At 41.3% G+C, this 10,997-nt stretch overlaps 2 protein-coding genes across 2 annotated transcripts; one reads left to right on the forward strand and one right to left on the reverse strand.

Moving 5' to 3' along the window:
* Window positions 1–5: 5 nt before the first annotated feature.
* Window positions 6–5,900, forward strand: LOC108373514 (GATA zinc finger domain-containing protein 14-like; the record flags this gene model as incomplete). Its single annotated transcript, XM_017629408.1, has 4 exons — window positions 6–98; window positions 2,393–3,155; window positions 3,221–4,879; window positions 5,200–5,900. Coding segments are annotated over 3 exons (2,469 nt in total), but the record flags the coding sequence as incomplete, so codon positions are not given.
* A 1,251-nt stretch (window positions 5,901–7,151) lies between these two features.
* LOC108373516 (TOX high mobility group box family member 4) lies at window positions 7,152–9,933 on the reverse strand. The gene is made up of 2 exons (XM_017629409.1): window positions 9,548–9,933; window positions 7,152–8,466 (listed from the first exon to the last, which is right to left on the reverse strand). Exons 1-2 carry the CDS (start codon window positions 9,728–9,730, stop codon window positions 7,606–7,608), a joined length of 1,044 nt encoding a protein of 347 aa, XP_017484898.1. The 5' UTR covers window positions 9,731–9,933; the 3' UTR covers window positions 7,152–7,605.
* Window positions 9,934–10,997: the final 1,064 nt, after the last annotated feature.

The raw sequence follows: 10,997 nt of genomic DNA on the forward strand, positions 1-10,997 counted from the left end.
CTTGCCGCCACTACATGAAGGTTTGGCCAACTCGTCAATTTGCTCAGCTTCCAGCGGATATACTGGGGCGCTGTCGCCAGCAAATTGTCGCCTATATGGTAAGTTTATTGGAGATTCTTTTACGAATTTCATTTATTATTGGCAACTACTTTAAGTTGTCTGTTGTAGTAGATTGAGTTTACATGCCAATAAGATCGGAAGGACTCGCATGGTCCTCAGCCTAATTGTCATATATCCCATAAGACTATGGGAAAACTCATCGTAGCATAGTCGTAGTTAGAGATGCGCGGTAGAGAGCGCGCGGCACCCATGGTACTGATTTCAAAATGGCCGGGATGCGCGGTATCGAGAAGGTCTTCAAAAATTTTGCGTGCGCGACGAGAATAAAATCCTTTCCCGACACTCCCGATAAAGCCCGCCACCTCCACAAATTCAGATAATCTTCCTTAAAAACATTTTATGAAACAATCACTTTTTTATGTTTTATTGACACGAAAAGGAAAAGCAAGGCAAACAATAAAATAACCGGAAGATGCCAGATTTTTTATTATTTAAAATAAATTTGAAAGAAATCTGCCTTATCCTGAGTTTCGCCTGAAAAAAATTCACCTGAAAATTTGTCATCCGGCCATAGTAAAACCATGGAAACAAAAATTGAAAAGTAAACCGGTTTTTGGAAGATTAAACTCATGATAAGGCTGGATGTGAATTATGTATTCTTAGTGATTGATTTTGGACCCACGGGACCAGCGCTATAATTCTTAAAAACGTCCGGATGGGCGGGCTCGGGACTTAAAAATTTAATTTCGGGATGGGCGGGAACGGGATTGAAATTTTTGTGCCGTGCCCATCTCTAGTCGTAGTTCCAAGAGCATTGCATAACTAGAAAATGTACAACATCATTTAAATAAAATCTTTCAGAGATCTTCCAGGGGAACTGAGATCAGTTTGGCAATGTTCATAGCGCCAACCAAGGGATTGGAAAAGTAGCTACCCAAGTGAGCTCATAACATCGAAGGAAATTCGCCCAGATATGAGTAGGGACCTAGTCTTCAGTTATTTCAAATAGTCCTACCTAGCCTAGCTCCACTCTCTCTAAGACTCAATACCCGGTTGGACCCTGTTATGAGTCCTCAGTCCATTTTTACTCAGGTTTTTTCTATCACCGAATGATGCCTACTATTAATTGTCCTATGAAAACCTTTGGCATTATATCTTAGATCAAAACCATATCTGTCCATATAAATTTTCTTGGACTTTCTTTTACTCATGAACTTACCTCAGTTAAAGAGGTGTGTCTTCGATTTTCTTTGAATGAGATCAATACGAAAGCATGTTTCAATCTGGCTTCCCTTCCTTTATCCTCGATTTCAAAGCCTTTGGTAATCTTTCTGTCGCCTAAGTTAAACTGAAGGCTTAATATGGAGCACCAGATGAATAATGTGCTTATGGTGGTTACTAATCCTGTAGAAATAATGGAATTGCATTCAAACCTTGTAGACTGATTGCACCACGCGGTAATTAGTCCAATTTCTTGCTTTGATCTGATGGAAAATTGTGGAAGTTAGCTCCATCGATCCGTTTTTTGCTGACTCACAACTATGCAGAGGGGGTAATTGATGATTACCTTTGGTTACAGTGCCTACCCACCATTTTCGTCAGATAGAATTGAGATCCCACGCAAGACAATAGTGTACACAAGCTTTGTTTGAGGGAAGTAGTCGCCCAGAATGCTGCAAATTTGTTTGGAGCGTAGCACGAAACGCCGGTACCACAATGAAAAGTGAAGGCAGAGGACCATTAAAACCAATACATACTCTATGATCGTACTATTCCCAAATTTCTACACAATGCCAATTTTCCTAAGCCGCTGGGCCAATTCGAGTCATAAGCTCGCTCGCCCATCGATCAACCAACGAGCCGAAAATTCAAAAATCATTTTAGCGTTTAATTTGATTTAATTTACGAAACCTTGAGCTATTTTTTAATTTGCGAATTTGTGTTTTGCTATTAAATTTAATGCAATTTAATCAATTTCGCAGAAACTCTTATCTTATCGCTTGCAGCGTTTAGATTAAGTGTTGTTACATACGTTCTGGGCTTGATGTTTGCATCGCTGATGATAAAACTGTTCAGCCGAAATACGCAATCGTCGCCGAAACTGTGTGCGATAAACAAACAATTGTATTGCATTGTTTGAGTTCTCCCACCGATCTTATCTTGGTCTGCGATCAGTGATCGCTAGTACCAACAATTATGAGTTATGTAGTGGCACGGCGAAGAGGTGCTGCATTTTCCTTATCATCATGTTAACCTATTCAATAAATGTTCGCTAAATGTATCTCCCAATTTGCCAAATAAATGAAACACAATTCTTTATCTTACCCTACAGACGTCGGAGAGCGTGTTGGACACAGTGCTCGACTGTGATAATTTGCTGACGCAGTTGGCAACCTACCGCTGGGGTGGTATTTGTGAGAACCTCGTACGAAACATACTTGATGCCGCCTACACCTACATTGCCGATCACTTTGCCAGCCTCATAGCGAGCGACTCATTCCTCTCGCTCGGTCACGATCGCAGCTGTCACATACCGCGACTGGAGAGCGTACTCTTGCGCACAGCATCATCGCTCACACCAGATCAGGCATGTCGCAGTTATCAGCGTGTGACACGCCTCAATACCGTGTTGCAGGCGAAAGTCATACAAATGCCGGCTAATCTGGGTGAGCTGGCAAAGGAGTTGCAGGGCTTGCAGGAGGAGGACTTGGATTGGGATGCCGAGTATATACGTTTGGTGAGCGCCATACTGTCCGCCGTCGAGCAGTGTCTTATACGGCAGTGTTCGCTCGCCATGCGCGTGACTGCTTGGCAGCGCATGGATCTCGATTTGCGTAAAAAGATACAAACATTGGCGCGTCTTACCGAACCAATGGACCTGAAGCGCAACAAGCAGGTCTCAAAGGCGTTCACTTTTAGTGGCAGCACGCGCAATCAGGATCTCTATCAGGTGAAGTTGGCAATACAGGCGCATTCGAAGCGCGCCATGGCGCAAGATACGCAACTGTACAAGGCGACGCAAACACAGGATGCGGGCAATGTGCAGACCACCGAACGCGGTGTGCAGGCCAATAACGATCTACGCGAGGGCACAAGTAAGTGAATGCTACAATAAACTTGCCTCTAAATAGATTGTGGTAAATTATATTTTTTTTCGCAGGTAAAATTCTCAAATCGAACACGCGCGTTCATGTGCCTCAAACGCTGCGCGCAAGCTCGCAGAGCGCCACCACTTCCGAGCGCAACAGCGTAAACACGCATCGTCGCACGCAATCGGAGGCGCCAATGCCCATTAATAAAGCAGCCGCAGCTGCGCCCGCTCCGGCACCAAAACCCACAAGCGCTGAAACGAAGAGCGATTCCAACAAGAAAGCAGCGCCGCGCTTGTCTGATGTACGACCGCGCTACTTGGAGCCGCGCAAAGTACACGCACCAGCCGGCTTTGGCGGCGGTCCAGTGCGTAGCGCCACCAGTTCCAGCATACCGGCCACCGGCAAGGGCAAAGGCCGCCAGATCTCATCCAGTGATAGTTCGCGCACTTCCAGTCCGGCAGCGCGTAAGACTGCCAACCAGATTGGACGCAAATCCATTAACATGTCGCTTGACAGCTTGGCATCGCCATCTCGGCGCGGCCGTAATATGCGTCTCAAAACCACCGACAATGCTGACCGTTTTTCGGATCGTGGCGGTGATTCGCTTGCGGACAGCATGAAAAGTTCAGTGATTACGAATAAGGCGATCTCGCAGGAGTCACTCGCTAGCGTAAACAAGCTGTCGCGTTCGAATCCGCTCATTGGAAACAGCGGCAAACAGTTGGCAGCTGTCGGTGGCAAGTTGCAAAACGGCAAAGCGCCCAATGGCATTGTAAAGTCGGCGCGTGCCGCCAGCATCGGCAACAAGCCGCCAAAACATTTGCAACAGCAAAATATAAAATCAACCGGTTCGAGCCCATCATCGGTGACTACAACCAAATCAGCGGCTAGTCGTCTGTCCTCTGTATCATCCACACACTCATCGCGCGATATGTTCAAGAATGGTTCGATATCGATGCCGGGCCAAACGTCTGCACAGGGCACAGCTGGCGCACAACAGGGAAGTGGTGGCGCGCGTCACAGCTTCTTGTCCGCCAAATCGCGTGAGATACTCGCTCGGCGCGCCGAGAAAAACAAATTACAACAGTTGCAACAAGCCGCCAATAGCTCCGGTGATGAACGGAGCAACAATACAAACGCCGTCCCCGCACCCACCAAAAACCAACAAAAACAACAACAACAACAAAACAACCACCATCAGCACACCGGACCAATGCGTTCCGCTTCACACACCGCCGTCACAGCGACGGCAAATGCCAACTACATACGCAATTCGCTGCCTTCCAATATACCCACACGCCGGCCCAACTCGCTGCAACTAAAGAAATCCACAAATCACATACAAGTGAGCAACAAAAACCATAGCAACAACAATAGTGCAAATCAGATGGTAAATTTGAATAATAAAAACAAAATCATTAACGCCACCAATGGTGTGTTGAAGGCAGCGCATGCGGTCAAGCAGAAAATCGAATTGTTCATCGATACGTCCACGTCAGCGACTGGTCGCGGCGGCGGCGGTGGCGGTGGCAACGGTGTCGTCAAGGCGACATCACCACCATCGCAACAAGCCAATGAGCAGCAGCAGCAGCCACGTGTCGAAACGAAATTGGAGCGTTCGAGTACTTTTTGTAAGGAGACTTCCGATATGGATATCAACGAATTGCAAATTATTGAGTAGAGGGAGGAGAGGAGTGCAATTCAGCGAGAACTTAACCAGCATTAAGGTGGGAGATTTCCTAACAGAAAATGTTAGAAAAAGTGCTTGAGTCCGACTTTGTGAGTTTCTATAAAATTTACCTTAAACAAGTTTATTTCTTAAATTAGACACAGAAGAAGTATCACAAAATGCTATTTGCTGTAGTGATTAAAAATAAGTAATTAAAAATCTTTCCATTTCATATTTTTTTCTTTAAGTCAACTTAAGCACTTCTTTATGCTATGCTATATTATTTTTTGTTACGTTCAGTCATGTTAAGCTATACTATGTTAGGCAATGTCACATATTAAGAAAAACTTATCAACAAAATTTAATCTCATTTCCCAGCTCACCACAAGAGGGAGGATATTGCTGCAACAAAAACTTGATGGAGGATACTTCCGAACTCTGAAAGCTTTGAGCGAAATAACCACTCTAGTCAATAAGAAAGTAAAATGACTGTTAATGGACAGATGCAACAACATTGAAAATCGTTAATAGAGAAATTAAAGAAAAAACTATAATTGTCAATAATCTCAAATTTTAGTAGATGAACCTCGAAACAGTAATCAAAGCAAGGCAGTAAACAGTTGTAGGCGCGAATAGCAAAGAAAAATATCCATATACAGGCATACATACATGGCATTACTATCTACGTAAATATATAAACATAAAAAATAGTACTTTGTTGCAAAGAAAACGCGTTATTTAAAATACAAAAAAAAATAATCATATAAATACATAGTAGCGTTTGCCGCTGCAAAAATTCCTCCTCCTCGTGCAAAAAGTCCCTTTAAAAAATAAATGCAAATATTAATATCCATAATAGCTGAGTAAACACAGCGGTTAGCATGAAAATTTAGAAAATAAAAAATGTTTTCTAAAGAATATAGGCACTTGATTGCAGTCAATGCCCCCGTAGATTTTGTCGAAAATCAAAAGCAAATATCGACCGTTCGAAAAGAATGTTTTAGAAGTATAGATTGAATGCGTACTTTCGTGATATTATTTACAAATAAATGCTTCGTTTCTTTTTTGTAGAAAGGGCAGTCCAATATATAGTATGCATACATACAAGCCACTTAAATGTATGCTTTAAGTTCTTTAATTTAAGCGTAAGCAACAACTCTCTTTTTTTTTGCCTCCCGCGCTTACTTCTTCAACAAGCAAGTCTTCTAAATACCAAAAATAATTATTAAATTTTTGCTCATACATAGCGTGCAATTCTTGTTTTATTTACCTAATTTGTTTGTGCCACGAAAAATAAAGAAACGCTTAAAGCTGTTTAAATTATTAGTTCATGCAATACAAGTGGTGTTGAAAAGTAATAGCAAATACATATATTTTGATAGCGTAAAATATGAGACAAATGCATATGTACTTGGCATTTTACATTTTACATCAATGCAATTCGATTTTGTTGAAATACAAACCGTTTTTTTTTTGAAATATTGATGATCTTCATTTATTTCGAATGCAATATCGCTTTTTTAAGCATTTAAACGCATAGTATACTCGTATTTACATTGAATTATGTGTGTTTACCTCTAATCTAGTTTATAATCTGTATCTGCATCTTGTAAAATATTAAATGCATTGGGTTTTATACTCACTCCCAAAGCATATGCGTACATCCGTATATGTACATCAGCATATATGTATGTACATACATATGTAAAAGCACTTATCTTCGTAAGCTCAACATACATTTTTTCACGGATACTGCGAGAATGACTTAATTTTACAAAGTACAGCAAAACATGGAATTTTAGTTTTAAGCAGTTAGATATTATATTTTTATTGAGTTTCTGAACTTATTTGAACGCTTTTGTTTTTTTTTTTGAATATGTCAGTTGATTCACAATTGAATCGATGTGCAAGGATATTGATATATTGGCTGGCTGCAGAATAGCAAAAATTAAGAATTTCACAAATTTATATGTGTGTACGTTACTTGTATTATGCTATGAAATATATGTATGTACATTAATATTAAAATTAATATAACATAAAATGTTTTTGCTTTTTTCAATGAAATACAAATATTGCAAGAAAAACATGAAATGTATTAATAAAACTTTAAAATAACAAATTACATATTAACATTCGTTTTTTTATTTCAAATATGCACACGAGATGTTACAGATTGCTTGTAAGTACCGTTAATAAAAAACAAATAGTGCGCTATAGCAATAATACAGGCAGGTTCTACAATTCTCACTTTGAATTAAAATTTAATGGGGTTGAAATTCACTCTGGAAGTGAATTGCAGAACCTGCCTGATGACCTTATTTTAGTTTAAATCTATGGGTAAAATTTTAAATGAAAATATAGAGCACGTATGCTTAATGTATGGCCCGTTTTCAGCTGACTTCAACACGCGTAAACATCTGATTCCAAGTATCTTGTCGTATTTCGAAATACACAGTACGACCAACAGCGTACATTGTGGTTATTCATTTCGCTTTCGCCGCTGCTACAAATATGTTATCGTCTAAGTTTCTTATGAGCTCAACAATGTCTGTGCAAGCTTAATGACTGATAAACACAGCAATAGTGTATGTAAACAATGCTGTTGTAGGCGGAAATGCATATTGCTCATTCATATACTAAATATGACACAAATATTTCAACCACCATCGTAGCCTAAACCGCCTCCCCCTAAAAGCTGCTAACACAACAAAAAAATCCGCCCGATGTATGCATGCCTTATTTTTTACCAGCAGCAGCAGCCCCTCCCCAATAGGCCCGCTGTTATTGCTTTCGTGATTCCAAATTCGATTGCACCCAGGCATTGAACACATTGCGACAGTGAATTACAACGCACTCATTACTACAATATTCATCTTCCCAATCGGGATTTATAATAGCGCGTTTATTACAATTCTCACGGGTACATTTTTGCACTGCACCAGCTTCACTAAGCAATTGTATTTGGGGCTGCGTTGGTGCATTAGCTGTGGTTGTGGTGCTAGTGGCGGTATTGGTGGCGATCTGTGTCGGTGCTTGAGCCTGCAACTGTGGCTGAGTTGCATTTGCCACTACGTCGTTATTGGTTGTAACATTGTTGTAATTTGCATTACTATTGCCATCCGTATTGAAACGCGAAATTGTAAAGACGGCCGGTTTGGTCTGCAGAGCGGGTGTTGGTGTTGCATTTACACTTGTAGTCAATTGTTGTTGTTGCAGTTGCTGTTGCTGTTGCTGCTGTTGTTGCTGTTCCTCCTGCTGCTGCTGATATATGCGCATTTGTTTTATATACTCATTCATAGCTGCTTCATGTTTCTTGCTGTACACATTCTTATGGCTAGCATCCAGTGCCTCCCACATTGACAATACGATTCTTGATAGCTCCTGAAAAGTACAGTTTGGATTTTGTTGTTTTATTGCGCTTACAGTGTCGCGAAAGAAGAGTCCATATGCCGATAGCGGTTTGGCGGGCTCATTGGCGTTTGTCGCAGTTGGGGTTAGCTGCTTGCGTGCTGCGAGTGTGGCTGTTGGTGTGGATTGAGCGCTTTTCGGGGGAGATACTGCATACGCAGTATTCGCGAAAGATTCATCATTGGCGCTGTGGTACTCGTCCGTAGACACATCCATGTTACGAATTCTTTTTGACTGGAAAATAGCAATAAAGATAAAAAAAAAAAATAAAGCAGTGTTCAATTCGGAATCAAAATAAGTATTTTAGTATTCCCTTTACTAGCTGATACACTCACTAAAAGCTTCTTCATCTGCTATTTAGACTGACTATTGTCAACGCAAATGCCCTCTTGCTAAGCAAACTAATATTAAACACAATGTGTCGGCCACAGCGCTATGACAGCGTCATTTCAATAAAAACTGATTTGCGATAAGGCCCCCAGTCCCCACACATATGTATGTATATACACATATGCAGAGCTGTAAAACTAATGCGTGTGCTACACATATATATATATATATATATATATATATATAATTGCAATTGGATATAATCGTCATGCGGTTTCCGCGCCGGCTAATAGCTAATAAACATATATATTAAAAATCGACTTCAATATTAATGTTATGCACAATGGATGTATGGCAATTGGATGTAGAAACATTGGTAGCCTACAACCTAAAATATTCTGTTCCCTCACACCTTAGGCTCCACCTAAGTCCCATTGATTTTAAAGTACAATTGATTATCCATTGTAATCGAATGCTTTAACGGTGTGTACGTACATATAAATTGTTATGTATGCGCTTATAGCAATAATTACCTAATTCGCATTACATTTCATTTAAATTGTAGTTGCATTGTTTGCACTCGTTGTTGTTGTTGTTGTTGTAGCAGCATACAAATTCCCCAAAGACTTTTTGGGGAGTGTTGCTGGAGTGACAGTCCTTGGCCAGATATAAATCTGGGTCGTTCCGGTTACGTAGACCCGACTGTCGTGGGTTAATTCGGTCCTGTGCGTTTCAATAAAAAAATGCACTAATACCTGGCGGTATTTCATAATGCAAATGTCTCCCGCTTGAGCAAGGCATATTAGTTATAATTTGCACAAGGCCGTCTGCTGATTTTAACAATTTATAATCGAAAAAATACATTTGCCGTGGCGCTGTTTTTAAGCTCCTCGCTAAGCAATTCCTTCGTCACATTGTGGTAAGATTTGATACGTTTTTACTGCACAAGGTATACATACATATGTATATTCAATTAAATACACACCTCTAACGGCTGCGGCGGAAAAACTCCTGCTTTCTGTTGTTGATGTGTGGATTTATTTGGCACGGTGGAACTTCCTGCACCACCTTGAACGCTAGCAATAGTAGTTCTGCAATCGGTTTCGTTGTCTGGCAAATCAAATACTATCTCGTCTCCGAATGATGGTGTATGGAACTGCGCATTCATTCTCTCCCGTCTTGCGCCGATTATCGTTGCTATGTTAATTGTTTATTTTTTTAACAAAGCAGCAAATATACATGAACAATGCCTTGGATCCGAAGATATATATTTTTCAATGGACATCAGAAAAAGCAGACAAATGTGGAAAATGTGGAAAATGGCTAAGTGACAGCTAAATTTGACAGCTGGCAGCCCTGCCATATTGCTCAAAAGTTAAATGCGCTGCCGTGTCGAAAATTTTACGCAAAGAACGTAAATGTACAAAGAACGTAAATGTACATTTATGAAAAAGAGCGCAGGCTGTCGAAGGTTATTCCGTAATTTGTTCGGCATCGACATGACCCCCCAGCTGTACTCTGACCACTTCCGCCCAGGTGATGAAAAATGTTTCCGAGGATTTAATAGGGGTGAGTGTCACTCGTCATCAATTCCATTGTCGGACGTCATTATCGAGCAATTGTCAGCATATGTATGAGGTATTGGTGGTTCGAAATGTAAAATTAAACAGACCGGGGAAAGGACACCTCTCTCTGGAAACCTTTAATTAATTTTTCGTGGCCTCGTCATTTTATCTTGAAAAATGACTGACGAATGTCGACCACTCAGATAATTCGCAGACCACCGTTTGAGTTCCTGTGGGAGAGCGGAAGCCTCACTCTCTTTTAGTAGCATGGAGTGGCTGGCGGTGTCAAACACATTTGACAGATCCAGCGCTATCAGAATTGTTCTCCAGAGGCTAGTTCTGTTAAGGGCACTGTTATCCGAGAGTTTATGGCGTTAAGTGCTGTGGATGTGCTGTGCTTTTTACGGAAGCCATGTTGGTGCCTCGGCGGGGGGGCAGGTGATACGTAAAGTAGGTGAGTATCAAGGCCTGTAGGGTCTTCGCTCCCGGGGAAATAAGAGTTATAGGCCTATACGACTCTCTCTATTTTCCACACTTCGGGAATGATAAAGAGTACCATTGAGGACCTTTGTGAGGTAGTCTACTCCCACTGAATCCAATTTTTCGAGGAAGCGGGAGGGAGTATGTGTTTCGAGTTTGAGCAGCCTTCTGACCACTCGACGTTTGGCTCTGTCTACCGCATGATGCAGCGTAAACTTCCGGCTTAAATAGCTTGCACATCGCTTCGGGTCCGACGAACCCGGTTATCGAAAGATATTTCCACTTTATCGTCTCTTGTAGTGGGGTTGGACAATGACCTTACGGTTGATCAAACTTTCTAGCCCCAGAGGTTACATTTCAAGTCTTCAGGTACACCTCACTTCTTTCGCT

The sequence above is a fragment of the Rhagoletis zephyria genome, unplaced genomic scaffold (genome assembly GCF_001687245.7).
Source record: "Rhagoletis zephyria isolate East Lansing unplaced genomic scaffold, Rhagoletis_zephyria_1.1 Rzeph_scaffold_06766, whole genome shotgun sequence".
NCBI classification, from domain to species: Eukaryota; Metazoa; Arthropoda; class Insecta; order Diptera; family Tephritidae; genus Rhagoletis; species Rhagoletis zephyria.